Source organism: Cydia strobilella, chromosome 6 (assembly GCF_947568885.1).
Source record: "Cydia strobilella chromosome 6, ilCydStro3.1, whole genome shotgun sequence".
NCBI classification, from domain to species: Eukaryota; Metazoa; Arthropoda; class Insecta; order Lepidoptera; family Tortricidae; genus Cydia; species Cydia strobilella.
The window spans coordinates 7974029-7990738 of NC_086046.1; the positions used below are offsets into that span (position 1 = coordinate 7974029).

At 36.4% G+C, this 16710-nt stretch overlaps 1 protein-coding gene across 1 annotated transcript; it reads left to right on the forward strand.

Moving 5' to 3' along the window:
- Positions 1 to 688: 688 nt before the first annotated feature.
- Positions 689 to 16284, forward strand: LOC134742050 (heparan sulfate glucosamine 3-O-sulfotransferase 5). Its single transcript, XM_063674976.1, has 7 exons — positions 689 to 958; positions 2485 to 2653; positions 10526 to 10672; positions 10996 to 11211; positions 11329 to 11549; positions 11811 to 11968; positions 12214 to 16284. The coding sequence occupies exons 1-7, from the start codon at positions 864 to 866 to the stop codon at positions 12417 to 12419; spliced, it is 1212 nt and encodes a 403-aa protein (XP_063531046.1). The 5' UTR covers positions 689 to 863; the 3' UTR covers positions 12420 to 16284.
- The last annotated feature ends 426 nt before the right edge of the window (positions 16285 to 16710 follow it).

Below are 16710 nucleotides of genomic sequence, written 5' to 3' on the forward strand. Positions count from 1 at the left end.
ACCTCGACCGCTCCGATATATCTGATGGCGACTGTACGTAAAACATCATTTCACATAATGTTATTAACATACATAAATCCGGCATAATCCGGCGATTAGGAGATTTGAGAGAGAGGACATTATTTTTTTACAAACAATCTATTTATTTATTTTATCTTAAAATATTTTTCATGTCAACTTACAACTATGTATTACAAATAACATTAATAATAAATACATAAAAACTAAGAAAATAAATAAAAACAATTAATTCTAAAACAAAAATAATCTATATACAATTTCAAAACTTATATAGAATTAAATCTTAAATAATCCACCCTGGATCGTACCCGGCTCAAAGGTCCCCATTATTCCCGCTGCGTTTCCCCGCTGAACTGCAATTGATACCTGCCGAACCAGATACGACCCAGAGCGAGGATCGCAGCCCCTCTCGCAAACGACGCCCTAACTCCCTGAATAGGAATGAGCCTCTGAACCCCAAGGCCCCGCTGTCTCAATAGCCACCGGCACAAAGTCCTAAGCGGATTCCAACGCGAAGTACTTTGCGTGCTTAGACTTTGCTGCGGACTCCGCTGCCGAGCCAGCACATTATTTACATGTATACAAAAATACCAAGTTTGTACAGTTTCATATTAGGCCGAAGTAACATTCCTTCCCTGTCCTTCATTTACATCGTTATTAAATATTTAGGTATCGCAATTTAAATTTTTCTTTGCAGATTTTGGTAACAAAAACAAAACGATGGCGGCATATTTTCACATATCGACGTGTAACAGATAGAAGCAACGACTGTGATGCAAGTAGATGTAATGGCGTAGGTCATACGCAATGTCCACATAGGAGCAGCAGATCGATGGGACCGCATGGAGACACGCGTGCAGATGAATCAAGCGCTGCCGACCAAACGCACGGAAGCAACCTATAGGAGTTGCTCGCAATCTCTGCCGCTCGACATTCTGTAAGTTTTATAGTCTCTGAGGCCGATTCTAAGCTCTAAATCTCGAGTTAATTTGTTATTGCTATGATACGACCTTGACATGACCCGGAGTACCCACATCTCGCGCAGACCAATAAGTTCGAACGAGATATCTTATGATAGTTATTTATTATGAGACGACACGCAGTTGTAACGCACTAATAATCGTGAGTAATCGTATCCTAACAATATTAAATCGAAACAGCTATTTTACATTGAATATTTCATAGGGTACCTAACTAACTTATCATAAGTATTGAAGCTTTTGTTAAACTACAACTTGTTGCTACGGAGGAGCGGGTCTTCCTGATACAGGTATAATATACTTAATAGGTCCCAACCTACTACCTTGTAATGTAACATTTTATTAATGTAATAAAATATTTTCATTTTCATTTCATTTTCATTGAACAAATTTTACTAGAACACGGAAAGGCTCGAAAATTAAGGTCCGTGATCGTACCAAATCCCTATGGCTTTCGACGCATACTAGTAATATTTATTTAGTTTCATTTCTAGGCAAATATTACAAAGATAAAATAATGGGTTATTGTCCGTAATTTTTCATGTAGTTTTAAAAAATAAGAATGATTAGGCGTAGCAGGTGACGCGATAAAGTTTTAAATTTGTATTTTTAACATTGAATTTTACTAAAATCCTTGTCACAGACACGACACGAGTAAAAATTACTAAATTTACCTACTCTATACGTGTTAGTCACTTATAAATAATAAACAAGTGGGTACTTAAATATTTGTGGGCGGTAGTTTATCGAAAGTTAGTATTCTTGGAACTAGTCGTTAGGCTATAATTATTGTCGCTCAATAATACGCATATACAAAAATAGTCTGAAAGGTGAAAACATAATACAATATAAACTTATGTAAACTCTACAACGACGCCGGCGATGGCGTGCGAAGCTGTGACTACCTTTGAGACCGACCGTTAGTGCTACACTCGTGGTATTATAACCTCATAGTCTGTCAACAATAGATTATAATGTCAAATAGAGAAAGCGCGACACTCAAAATTTGTATGGGATGTCGACCCTTCGCGTCTACATACTTAAAGTTTTGCTCCTTTTTTAGGGCTCCGTACCCAAAGGGTAAAAACGGGACCCTATTACTAAGACTCCGCTGTCCGTCTGTCCGTCCGTCTGTCCGTCTGTCACCAGGCTATATCTCATGAACCGTGATAGCTAGACAGTTGAAATTTTAACAGATGATGTATTTCTGTTGCCGCTATAACAACAAATACTAAAAACAGATTATTATAAATATTTAAATGGGGCTCCCATACAACAAGCGTGATTTTTTTGCTGTTTTTTTCCGTAATGGTAAGGAACCCTTCGTGCGCGAGTCCGACTCGCACTTGGCCGGTTTTTCTAAATACTGAAAAAATTGGCCTGCCAGACTACAATTAATACGTTTAGTTCAGGAAAAAACCCATAGATAAAAATTACAAATGAAACTTAAAAATACATACAATACAATAAAGATGTTTTGTAGATGGTTGCCGCGGTCGTCGTTCCGGCCGGCAGAGGGCGAGCTGGCGGACTGCGTGCTCGTGGTGGGGGTGTCGCGGCCCAAGCTCGCGGCGGCGCTGCTCTCCGTGACGCTGCTGTCTCTCTTCCTCACCTTCCACGTGCTGTACGACAGCGCGCTTTACAGCATACAGGTGAGAATAATTTGGCGATTACGGCTGTTGGGGACAGTGGCAGACGATAATAGATTACCTTCGAATGGAAAACTTAGACTAATTTATTCCGCATTAACCATTGCGATATCGCAATACGTATTACTAAATTCCTAACCTACGGCATTATCTTAACTAGATCTGAATGTGCGCTAACTACTGTGTAGTTATCATCACGCGCGGATAATATTCTGCTGGCCGGCATACTGCTCTTTCGTGTTTTGGTGGTAAAATATCGGTGCAACATCAGTCGTCCTATCTGATTAAAGAAAATGCGGGAGAGTGCCCCGCTGTCCCGCATCCGTGTCTGTACGAAAAAACCGGCCAAGTGCGAGTCGGACTCGCGATACGGTTCATGAGATACAGCCTGGTGACAGACAGACAGACAAACAGACAAACAGACGGACAGACGAACGGACAGACGGACAGCGGAGTCTTAGTAATAGGGTCCCGTTTTTACCCTTTGGGTACGGAACCCTAAAAATACTGCACCTACCGCAACCGCACTAATCCGGTAGGAGCTCTGGGTGGGAAGCCAACGGCAACTGGCAAGTTGTAGCGAACGAAACTCAACTGTCACTGTCGCACTAATATGGAAGAGAGATGGCGACGAGACGCTACTAAGCGTTACGATTGGCACGTTGGCTACGCGCCCTGAGGCCTGCGCTTCGTTGACAGAAAACCGAAACTTTAATAATACCTGGAAATAGTCACGTGACTTTTCGTAGCATCTGTCATCCCGCTACATGTTTTATTTTCGTTTGGCGTTTATCGATGTACGATTTTCATCTTGGCTGATGTCACACCACTTCTCCTGTGGTTACTACTAAATCACAACCTACACTTGGCTACGGTGTTCATGTACAACACCAGATACTTAAGTAGTAGTAGTAAGGTGAAGGTTTGTGATCGTACCAGCGTATATTTTAATTACGTACAGCAAGATTTTAATTATCTGGTTATTCAGATGACCGACCAAGTAACATTGCCTTCATAAGTATCGCTTGTAATTAGAAAACTCAGCTGCCATATAATTAACTCATCGAAGTCTTTAACAACAAAGAATGTGATGTGTGTCAGACTAGAAACAGGTATTGATATTATTTACAATTCTTGAATATAAATTTGTACTTAGAAAAAAATGAGTGATAATATTCCTTCCTTCGGAAATCATATGTGCTCGAGAAGCCATTATTTTAAAGGAATTGGCCATTAATCTGCCGAAACCCCGCACCTCTGTCCATCGGCCTCCACACACGAACACGAACATATTGTTTTATTTATTGTTATGTCCATACGCAGGGTGACGATCCACATTGTTAATGTCATAGGGGATGTTAGTAGCTGAGTCATAACTAAGGGTCGGACGGCCAAAATTGACAAATTTCCCGGAAAACACAAATGTATAAAATTATATTATTTATCAGAACGTTGTCCTTGTGCCATACGTTTTAATACCAACAGCCGGCTGCTATTTGTTTGTTTGTTAACACAGCAACAGCAATCCAACAAATCAGTCGAGACAGGGGCACCGACTAAATTAACTAAACAAGGGTTGAACGATGAAACGACCTTAATATATTACCCAGTTAATTGTAGGTACTGTGCCTTTTTTGAGCCACCTTGTTTTTACAAAAATAACTGCTTTTTTTATTAAACAAAGTTATCTTTTGGATTCATAAATTGCATTTTTAATGGGAAAACTGTGCTGTAGTAGTTATTAAACAATAATTTCTATTCAAACACACAGTGTTAGTTGGTTTATTTTAAAAACCGTAGTAATTTAAACCGTAGTATTTTAAAATCAAACACTTTCTGAGCAACCGAGTAGTAAGGGCTTGGAACAAACTCCCGGAAGACGTAGTTTCAGCACAAAATGTGAACCAGTTTAAAAATAAATTAGACAAGCATAACACTACATCTAATACTCGTTCATGATATTTATCTTTATGATTACTGGATACAGGACATATCAGTTGCCATAACTGCCTGCCTGCTTATTAAATATTTTCTTTAGTGTATGATATCTATTTCAGTTTATAATTGAACACTATATATTTACAATAGCTCAAAGCAAACAAGATTTCACATTTGTTGAATTTCAAACATTTTTGATGTACGGGACAGAGGCTATTATAACAAAAAACAGGCCAAGTGCGAGTCGGACTCGCGCACCGAGGGTTCCGTACTTTTTAGTATTTGTTGTTATAGCAGCAACAGAAATACATCATCTGTCAAAATTTCAACTGTCTAGCTATCACGGTTCTTGAGATATAGCCTGGTGACAGACAGACAGACGGACAGCGGATCGAGTCTTAGTAACAGGGTTCCGTTTTTACCCTTTGGGTACGGAACCCTAAAAAAGGTTACATTTAAAGTTTTATACTTAATCCGGTTGGCGATCGCTTGCTAATTAGGTATTTGCAAGCCTGGTCGGCTTCCGGCTCGGACGATGCGTGCTCCCGCGGGGCGTGGCGACCAAGCCGTCAGGCAGAATCTAAATGTTACACTGCAGTGCTTTATCGAGCAAATCTTGGCCGATTTAATCGCGATTTTTATTGTCATAAATATAGCTGGCGACTGTTCTGTAACATTTGCCTGTAACTATTATTTTCCTGCTGACTCCTTCCCCAGGACACCGTATAAGTAGGTACCGACGTGATCTCGGGGCAATGACACAATATCTTTACATAAGTTAATTACATAAGTTGTGGCTTTCTGATGACTTGTGTTGTACATGGTTGAGTACTAAGTTTATTTATTTAGTTGTGATAATATATATATGTTTATATATATGTATATATATATATATATATTTATAGGTATATATTTGTGTTTATATGGATATGTATTGTAAATATATATATATATATATATATATATGTTTATTTTATATTCTAGATTACAGGATTTAATTATTTACATTTGTAATAATTGAACCATAATTTACTTTCTGTTCATAGTGTTCGTTTGTCTATCATGACCTGTTTATTGTTTCATTCTCAATTGCTCAAAGGTTGACTGGAAGAGATCCCTTATATTGATAAGTCCGACTTTGTACATTGTATATATTTTTGTTCTTTTATTGTGTTTGTAATCTGTCTTATGTACAATAAAGTGTTAACATACATACATCTTATTAATCTGAGTCTGGTGACTCAGACATCTTGGTAGATCTCTCAACAATATCGGTGATCGGTGTGCCCTAGAAAATGCCCGCAACATTTAATTACATATCATATCGACAATTGGTAAAACGGAACACATTTTGCTTTACGACAATAGCAATCACGCACAGGCCTCTTAGGGCCACTTGCACTATTCACTAACCCGGGGTTAACCGGTTAAACTTGGATTTACCATGGTTACTAGTACAATTTGACACTGGGTTAACCCCGGGTTAGTGGGATGATGTAAGTGGCGCTTAATGATAAAGCGATAAATTTGCAGCTTTTCATGCGTGACGCTGATTTATTTTTAAAACCCCATATTGCAATTAAGTACTTTGGGAAAACCTCGACAACTTCTTCTACTTATCTATTTTTTTTTTAAACTTAGAATTGTTTCCGAAAAATTTACAAGAATTTAAAAAAGTTTTTATTTTGTAAATCGAAAATTTCGTTACTCATGCAAAAATGTGAGCAATTTCAGTTGGTACAAAGCAATGTGCACCGCCCAAGCACCATAGGCCTTTGCCTATCGCACTGGTCGTAATCGTAATTAATGTTCGTAAGGGCTGCTCCCGCAGATAACGTCGCGCCGCCAGCGCCCTTCCTTTATGACGGCTGTTGTTCCATCCAAAGGGTTGCCCCCGTTCTTCCGTTAGGGTTAGGACATTTTTATGGTACACAAGCTCTCTGTTTTCATCATTAACCGAGCGCAAGTCCGCGGTAGACAAACCAGTATAACTATGTCCTGTGATGTGTTTCGGTCTGAGTGTTTATCCCGGTGGCATCCTTAGCTTCAGTGCCCCTGAAATATAACTAAATAGGTGGGTATATTACACTAATGAGACCATAAGGCAATACGCGGATTATTACTATTTCTTGTCTACAATAAGTGCAACATCCAAATTAATTAAAGTAATAAACTTAATACAACGTTCAACAATCATAATAGTAACGTAATCATAATAGGTTTCTGCTAGATACTTGACGAAGTTAAAATTAACTGCTAAGTACTAATATAACTTTGTTGAGAATCACTAATTATGAAAGCATCCCTCCTAAGTTATAACTGGAAAAGGGGTTGGGTTTCATTTCATCGTGGTACTCGCAGCGCAGCAGTAAAGGTTTCAGCTTGCATAACTTGCATTACATTTCTTTTTACAACCTTTTGTTTAATTTTAGCGGCGAGTAAATTGAAAATTTACTTTACAAAAAAATCGTATCTAATATCTAAAAGTACGCATTGGCATATTTCTGTGTGCCAGACGAAAAAATTGCCTAAAGTAACTATGTGGAAAAAGATCATGGTCGTAGGTCTAATCTGATTTGATGATAACTTTTTGTTTATTGTTATTTTCTCGCAAATGTATTAAACAACGTCGTTACATTTATTTTTACTCGTCTCCCGGGGCTCGTGAAAAATGACATAAATATCTTCCGCTTTTGCAAAGATAGATATAACTCCGTAATAGATGGATACAGTCTAAGGAAAAAACGTGCCTCGAAAATCAAGAAAATTTAATTCTCGTTCAGAGGGCGCTACTAGCTTTGGCCTACTGTCGTATAGATGGCGTTGACGGTTTCGTTTGTTATTTAACAATTTTAACGCATATCAGTGAAAGAACATGGGTCAAACTCATAAAAATAATTTATGCAAATAAAAAAAATCATTTATCCATATTTAAATACATTTTATCGTATTTTTATAAATCTTCATTTTTAGTTTTAAAGTGTGTCGACAGATGGCAGTGAATTTAATGGGGTTACAAAATTTACTATGACAGTACCGCTCTAATATAAGTTACTCTATGGCTTTTGTATTAAAACGAGCTTTAACCTACAAGCAAAGATAGATATAACTCCGTAATAGATGGATACAGTCTAAGGAAAAAAACGTGCCTCGAAAATCACGAAAATTTGATTCTCGATCAGATGTCGCTACTACCTTTGGCCTGCTCTCGTATAGAGGGCGTTGACGGTTTCGTTAGTTATTTAACAATTTTAACGCAAATCAGTGACAGAACATGGGTCAAAATAATAAAAATAATTAATGCAAATAAAAAAAATCATTTATCCATATTTAAATACATTTTATCGTATTTTTATACATGTTCATTTTTAGTTTTAATGTGTGTCGATAGATGGCAGTGAATTTACTGTGGTTACAAAATTTACTATGACAGTAACGCTCTATAATATTATATCCTCTTTGCTACAAGTAACTACCTACTATAGTACTACTACCTACTAGTTTAATCCAGTCGATGAAGCTTGGCAATCAACAACAAAATACAGATCGCAGTAAAATCACTGCAATTACCATTCACAATTCAGCCAATGTAGGTACTCGGTTCGAATAGATTATCAAATAAGTGGAACACTGGTACATTAACACGTCCAATCACCGAATCATATAGTAGGTAGTTCATTAATTCGAACATATCCCTCTAATTCCGGTGGGTTTGTGCAGCATAATCCGCTATTGTTATTAGCAATTAGTTCGTGATAATTGATAGGTATTCTCCTGCGATGTGTAGGTATTCCTAATAAGACGTGCAACTGTAATGTTGATGTATACGACAGCACACATATACACATATGTCGGCTTATTTAAAATGAGATAAGAGTAATATATTTTTTACAAATAAAATACAAAGTAAACATAGGTACATTATAAACAAAGTCTTTCAGAATTCTAAACTTGTCTAATGTTTCTTTTGCAAATCTTCAAAATGTCTGGCAATATTATTATTGTAGGTAATATCACGGAACAACTGCGTTCAGAGTTCTCAGACTGCATTGCTTTATTGCTAACATCCTGAGACCGTGTATATGACAATTATATGCTCGTATTTGCTTTACGTATTGTATCGATAGAAGCATCCACAAAGCAGCAATGGATATAAACAACGTAAACAGACGCTGAAGTGAGCGTACAAATAGTCCGACAAGAAATTGTAGAACATTATTGAGGGCGCCACTTCCTACGTAACTGTCACATTTTTGACGTAAAATGCTTAAACATGGCAACAATTTACTATGGATTTTATTAATTTTATCTCTCACTATAATATAGGAAACTATTTGACTGTTAAATAATTCCCGGACTGTATCGGATGATCGCAAACATAGGATAATCTAAATGAGATTCGACTATGCCGATACCATCTCGCCGCCTATAGGATTACGTGCTCAAACGTGTTTTAAACTACAATGAATGCTCATTAAAAAATAACATCAAAGATTTACTTCCACAGCCAACAAAAAGAGTACCCTTCCGGTTATGAACTCTTTCTGTTTATTTTCGTACCTGCCAGCCAAAATATTTTCGATGCCGTGTAGATTGATTTTCAAACAAGTTTTCCTTTTACGGACACCACTGCAGAACAATTAGGCAGATTAACTTCTAAAATCTGTGTGCGGGATTTAAAATTTTACACTTATAAACTGAAATAGATGTCATGTATTAAAGAAATGAAATGAAATGCGTTTATTTGCTTAACATTATGTACAGATAAGATGGTAGAGTCAAAAGTATTAAATATGTCCAGATAATGTCAATACCTTATAATAGTAGGCATGCAAAATAATTTAAAACTTAAAACCTATTAACATTATATTACATATTTACACAATCAATTACGATAATTTATTAAACATTTACATTTACAAATTGAAATTAGAGCCAAGAATAGGCGAATTAATAAATAATAAAATGTCACAAGATTAATAAAAATCTACATTTAAATATTCCTTAACGCTATAAAAATTGTGCTCGCTTAAAAATATTATAATTGCACGTCTAAATTTAATAAATGGCATGTCTCTTAACGATTGTCGCAGTTTATTATATATTGTGTATGTCATCCCATCTACATTATTTCGATAAAGAGCCAAATTGTTTTTTGTACTAAGAAGTTGGTTCAATCGATAAGCTCTAGCATTTGGATTTACTTGAGCTATAAAAGTAAAGTATTCGTAATGTTTTTTTACAAAAATGCATATTTCTGCTATGTATATACATGCCAAAGGAAGAATTTTAAGTTTTTTAAACATGACGCACTTTTTTTGGGTTTTGAATGCTCTATCAATGTCAACAGAGTTACCCCAGATTATAACGCCATATCGTAACACAGATGACACATAGCTATGATAAGCGTTTAAAGCTGTGTCTAGGGATGCGACTTGTTTTAGCCGTTTGAGTGCGTACACAAAAGAAAAAGCGACGAAGCCCTTCAGTGGCGAAGGCCGGATTGGAGGGCTAAGAGGGCTTCGTTACTTTTTCTTTAATGTATGAAATCTATTTTAGTTTATAATTTATATACAGTCGTGTGACTACTTAAAACATAAATCATATAATTAGATTTTTTCCCAAAGTAATGTTTTACGATCTTATTTATATTTTTGCCTCTTTTTATAGTAAGTCGGTCGGCAGAATAAATAATGGAAATTCCACCACATACCTACCCAAGTCAATTCGTTGATAACGTCGATTTATAATTTAATATTTATGGTAGGTACTACTACCAAGCTCTACAGCTTTTTTGACTATTGAAAATACGTATTCATTTTATATAATAAATGAAATTGTATTATTATGACACTGGGAATAAAATAGAGGTAGTCAAACCATGCGGACGTATCCAATAAACTAAAGGATATTTGCCTAACACGTATAATTCCTCAGGCTGCCAGCCTGGCGTCCGCGGCGAGCGAGAGCCGCAAGATCTTGCACAGCCAAGAAATGAGCGGTCGCAGCATCAACCATCCCATGGCGCTGCGGAAGAGGACGCGGCCCGCAAGGCCGCCAAGGCCGATGAAGAGGCTTCCACAGGTAAAACAAAGAAATACACGAAGGAAAAATAACTAGGCTTTAAAACCATAACGTGGTAGGGTCAGTTACTTCCTCAAACCGACAAGTATTTATGAATGAAAAAGATGGAATACTGAATAGCCAGTGTTTATCATAGCACAGCGCTGCTCGTTGTTTTTGCACTTATAACCAACACCGTTTTAATGGAACCGCAAACACTGCGCGTACTTGATGGTTTACAGAAATTAGCTCCCGCCACACCAAACTTGACAACATTGTTAAGTGTACTAAGTACTAACCCTTTTTAATCTACTAAACATGTATAACGTAACTTTTTTCTTCAGGCGTTAATAGTCGGAGTCCGAAAGTGCGGTACGCGAGCACTCCTAGAGATGCTGTACCTTCATCCAATGGTACAGAAGGCGTCTGGCGAAGTGCATTTCTTCGATCGCGATGAGAACTACGCTCTGGGCCTGGAGTGGTACAGAAGTAAAATGCCACTGTCCTTTAAAGGGCAGATAACAATAGAGAAGAGCCCTAGTTACTTCGTTACTCCTGAGGTATTATCATATTGATTTCTTTATTGTCAGAACAGATAGAAGAAAATGGCTCGAAATATATCTCTTGTGTTGTATTTTATGTGCAATGGTGACGTTAGTAAATTGTGTTCCCTCAAGGTGCCAGAACGCGTCCGCGCCATGAACTCCTCAGTGCGGCTGCTCCTCATAGTGCGCGAGCCGGTGACTCGCGCCATCTCCGACTACACACAGCTGCGCAGCCGCGCCACGCCTTCGGCCCCGGCGCATGCTATGACACCATCCCATCCGGCGCCTGACGCCGCCAAGCCGTTTGAGCATCTCGCCATATCGCCCGATGGCTCTATTAACGTCGCGTATAGGTAGGCCTTAGTTAGCTAACTTAAGGTTTTAAGGCACTTTCCCTCCAGGGCCCATTATTTTTTTCCACCATGTATATAAAAGAAAAAGAGAAAGGTGGGTTAGTCTATCTCCCGGGCGAGATACTGTCGCGCCCCTCCTGTGCTAATTAAGCCTACATAGTGCCAAATCTCTCTTTTGCGGTAACACAATAAGCGGAGTGAAATTTTCTTGTTGACGATGGAACCATAAAATGAGTTACTTAACGTATGAAATTGTTCTAGGCCAATCGCCATATCATTGTACCACGCGTACTTGCATCGTTGGCTGGAGGTGTTTCCTCGGGAGCAGATTCTAGTAGTCAACGGGGACTTACTCATCGAAGACCCGGTGCCTCAGCTGCGGCGCATCGAGAAGTTCCTTGGATTAGAGCACAAAATTGGTAAATAAACAAAATACTTTCACCAGGAAGTATTGAATTTAGAAAAATCACGATTACAACTTTTAAGTGTTGTTTTATGTATATAAAAGGCCAAGGCCAACCCATAACTTATGACTTATGACTCAAAATTGGCTATTACTGTGTAGATTATTTGACGTCAAATAAAAAAATATTTTTTACTTGAAACATAATGTCATGCTGCAGGTTAAATACAACTTAAGTGTTTCTATTTTATGTTTGTACAGGAAGAAGAAACTTCTACTTCAACGAAACTAAAGGCTTCTACTGCTTACGAAATGACACTACGGACAAGTGTCTTCGTGAAACTAAAGGTCGTAAGCACCCGCGGGTGGACCCGGCCGTCGTCACCAAGCTTAGGAAGTTTTTTATACAGCACAACCAGAGGTTCTACGATCTCGTAGGAGAAGACCTCGGCTGGCCCGAGGACTAGGTAACTGGCCAAGGCCAATGGCGTTACCAGACATATGGATGCACCATATCTTTGTGATCGAATGTAATTCTTACATATCAAAATAAAACATATCATTAGTGCTTAAGGTTTTTAAAATATAATATATATATGTATACATCTAGAGTAATTACAAATTAGAACACGTGGAAATATAAATTTTATTTATTAGTACGAGATGTTTTGTATACAAAATTTTGCTGCACTTTAGTTACACAATGTAGTTATATACCGATTTCATTTTGGGTTTATTGTACCAATTGAAGTGATCGTTTATACTGGATATATTATATTATATTTATTAATTTTGACAGTGTCTACGAAACGGGAACAAAAATTGAAAGTATGAAAGACGCGGTCAATAATTATGATTGTTTAGATCAGCGAAGATCCTTCACAATTATCACGCAACACGCACTGATTCGATAGACCGACTCACTGGAACCCTGAGCAATATATTTTTAATATTAATAGCTAATAATTAAGTATTACGTGCAAACCTTTACACAGCGTTTTTTATACATTTAGGTATGGATTTTAAAGCTGTTTGTGATCAGTTCGTTCTTAGTACTTATTCACTAGTTGAGGCGTAAGTATCTACTAAGCTAAATGTAAGTATTCTACTAGAGTAATTCCACGAGGATACGTGTTGTGTACATTTTTCGCTTTCTCTTATTAGATGTCGTAAGTTTTGATCGTGTCGTGTGGCTCGTAAATGTTTATATGTTACTAGTGAATGTGATTTTTCAAATTCTTAACCATATTTCCCATGTTTTCCAAATTGATCATTGCAATGTTTCAAGTTAGTAGGTAGCTAATTGTCTTCTTTAGAACGGTACTCTTGAAACTCGTAATCCGAATCATTCTGTGTGTGTCTATAATAATATCATAAATTTCTTTGATCTCAGTGTTGTTATGGAGTCGTTGTTGAGTGTGTTGGTCACACTGTAGAACATACACACGATTTAAATTATAGTAAAAGTGGAGAGATATCGATATACATTCAACGCGGGTTTAGGAGTATTCTATTTAAGCGAAACGTCCAAGACTGAAGAGTTAGTTGAGTAAGTTTAAGTAATATTTAGCATAAAGTGTCCAGAGGTAGCGCCGCCCTAACGACGCCCGAGGCGACCTGGCCGACTACGGAATGGCACTCAACGCCATTATCAATACATATTTCATTTCAAAATCACAAGACAGTCAACGAATATTAATATTTTGTAAAACGTAAGCCTTCTACGAATGCTTATCCAAAAAGAATATTTTTTAACTATTAAACTATTTAAATGGATAAAGAAACGAAAAATCTATGTACAATTTGCTCTAATATCTGTTATAGCTGTTTTACTGCCATATGAAAAGAGCACCTGTCAATATGAAACTCGTATCAAATACCATTTTATTGCAGTTTACAGTCGTAGGGACCAAGGGTAAGCAGGCCCAACGCGGGTTAGCTAACAACAACCGTAAAAAAATCTACGATTTTATTGTATTTAAATAGCGAATATATAGTCATTAGTTAGAAAATGTATCAAACTTCGATTTAGAACATCGTTTTTTAAGTTTCCGCTTAAAATTTCATACAATAGAAGAAAAGCAAAGGCTAAAACCCGCTTTGCCCAGACATGGGCCTAAATTGGGTTGGCGCTTTGGGCAAAACGGGTAGTGGTTGGGCGAAGCGGGTATTTTTAAAATTAGACGTATATAACTTATATTTAAACTAAATATATAATCACAAAATCGTTACAAAAACAATATTATACTGAAATAATCACTATCAAACGGTATCATGAAATGAAATTTAACGTCATTGAATGTCCCAAACTACTACCGTTTGGAATTTTGATTTCTGTGAGATTTAAGTTACTTTATTGTATTTTACCTGGTTATATTATTAATAACAGTCGTATAATCAGCATTGCGACATATTCTAGAGATCTTACAATCAATATAAACGTGTTGCTACATTACATGTAAACTTAGTAAGGCTTAGGCTACCCTCTTTGCCCTACCCGCTTTGCCTAGCCTTATTGACATTGACAGGATATAAATTTGAAATACGAACAGAGACGTTAATGCATTCGATCTCATTTAAATGTTAAATCTGGCTAAAATCATACAGTACAACTGCTAACTAGTAATCTGCTAAGATATCTGACTAATCAGACAATACTTACCTTGATTTTTTTAACAAAAACACCACAAAACTAACTGCATACCGCCAGGCGTCCTCTGCATAGCGCGGATTGTTGGGAACTAATTGAAACTCGTTGGCGGTTGGTCTCTTACGACGCTTGCATACATTCACAATACTGTTACATACAACGATGTATAGGCGCCTACCCGCTTTAGGCGGCCTAATACCCGCTTTTGGCCTGGTTACCCTACATTAATTCTGGGACACGGAAATGGTATCAAATTCAAATTAATGAGGCAGTGGTTGATTCAGGTATTTTCCACGATTCTCTTCAAAGATTTCTTTTATACATATTGCATAAACAAATTGGATTTGCGTTCGTAATCATGAAGGTATAACTCATTGTACGATGTACCAGTATTGTGATGTATCGAAGATACAACTACCTAATATTAGGAGCGGAAGCAACTTTCGAACAAGATACTTGCTGCTGACAAATATTTCACCACAAGTTGCTCAAGTAACTTTCAGTGATAAATAAAAGGTTGAAAGAAACAAAAAAGAACAGAAGTAATTTCAGCTACTTGTGTGATATCAAGAATATCAAGCATATCAAAATTATTGTTAGATTTATAATATAACTATGTAAGGTTTAATATTTGTTTTAAAAGGCTGGTTTTATAAAAGTTTTTACTTAGTCTCAAAGAGAAGTGAATGATAACTATTTATAAAACTGACCAAGGTTAACTTTATTGAGAGTATAATTTACTTTGTTTTGTTAAAACTGATTTAACTAGTTATTAGATATTTTTAATCACTGTTAAATGTTGTGCACGTTCATAAGGTGTAGTTTAAATTTGATTAGGATAATACTGTTAAATATAGTTACTTATTATTTTTAGAAAATTAAAGTATAATATTATTTTTATAATACCTGCGGACATGTATACAGGATGACCTTAGCCTTTGGACACACCCTGAAATCCAACGTAGGGTTACTTCTCAGGAATGCTCTAACGTTAATATTTTTTTATTGGAACAAAAAAAATATATTTTCAAACAAAAATTTATTCCAATGATCAACAACAAAAATAAACATACTGTATTAATCATTGCCAGTGTTTTTGACAATTTGTTCGAAAATGTGCGGCAATGATGACATTTGTCAAAAGTCAGGATCTAATTAATGTCATAAATAAAAAAGATAATCAATAAGGTCGAAGAAGGTTTCATATGTTATATAGGGAAGGTATATTTATTACCTCAGGAGCTATTAACACATACAGGCTGCTCCAAAGTAAAAAATCGTAATTTATTAATTTCTTCGTAACCGCTACACCGGTTGTTATGATACTTTGTATACTGATTCTAAATACCCTAATGCACATGTACATTTTGGCTTTGTATAAGGACACCCTGTATATTTTGTGCAATCCATTTTAATGTTTATTTAATAAACATAATATACTATACTTTATATTTTAGTTAAATTATGTGTTGTAAACCTTAAATGCGTTTATTTACTTTCTTGTACTTTACATGCAATGAATTTTATGGCAATTACATATCATTAGGTTAAATGAAAATGTTATATATACCGACTAAAATCTATTTTACCCATGTCTTAAATATTACATTTCCTTGTAAATATCTTTTAAATTCTGTTAATAAGTTAACTGTACGTCTTCAATAAATATGAAGCAAGAGTACCTAGATGTGTTTTAATGTACCTACCTACTGGAATACATTATACGTCGGGAACGAAATTCCAACCTATGAATGACACTAACCCTTAGTTAATTTATTCCACAAACGAAATTATACAGAATATAATTAGCATTAGCACCTCCGTATTCCAGAAATACATTCATACTGATACAGTCCTGTCGAGTTTACATTATTAATTTAGTTTATATTTGTAATATAGTTTGTAATATAGTTATATAGCCATTTAGCCATATAGCCATATAGCCAGTTTGTAATATAGTTATATAGTTTGTTTTAGTAGTGGAACCAAACTGTAGACGTATCCAACCCAACGTTAACAAAGAGCAGCTTAGTCAATGTCATACCAAGTGTGCAAAGTGAAGTGATGTATGACAACGGGTTTGGTGACTGTGGAGGCCGATGCGTGAG

Coding starts and splice junctions, on each gene's coding strand:
- LOC134742050 (XM_063674976.1), top strand. CDS start 864: ATGGAGACACGCGTGCAGATGAATCAAGCGCTGCCGACCAAACGCACG. Junction 959..2,484: donor TCTCTGCCGCTCGACATTCT/GTAAGTTTTATA, acceptor GATGTTTTGTAG/ATGGTTGCCGCGGTCGTCGT. Junction 2,654..10,525: donor GCGCGCTTTACAGCATACAG/GTGAGAATAATT, acceptor ATAATTCCTCAG/GCTGCCAGCCTGGCGTCCGC.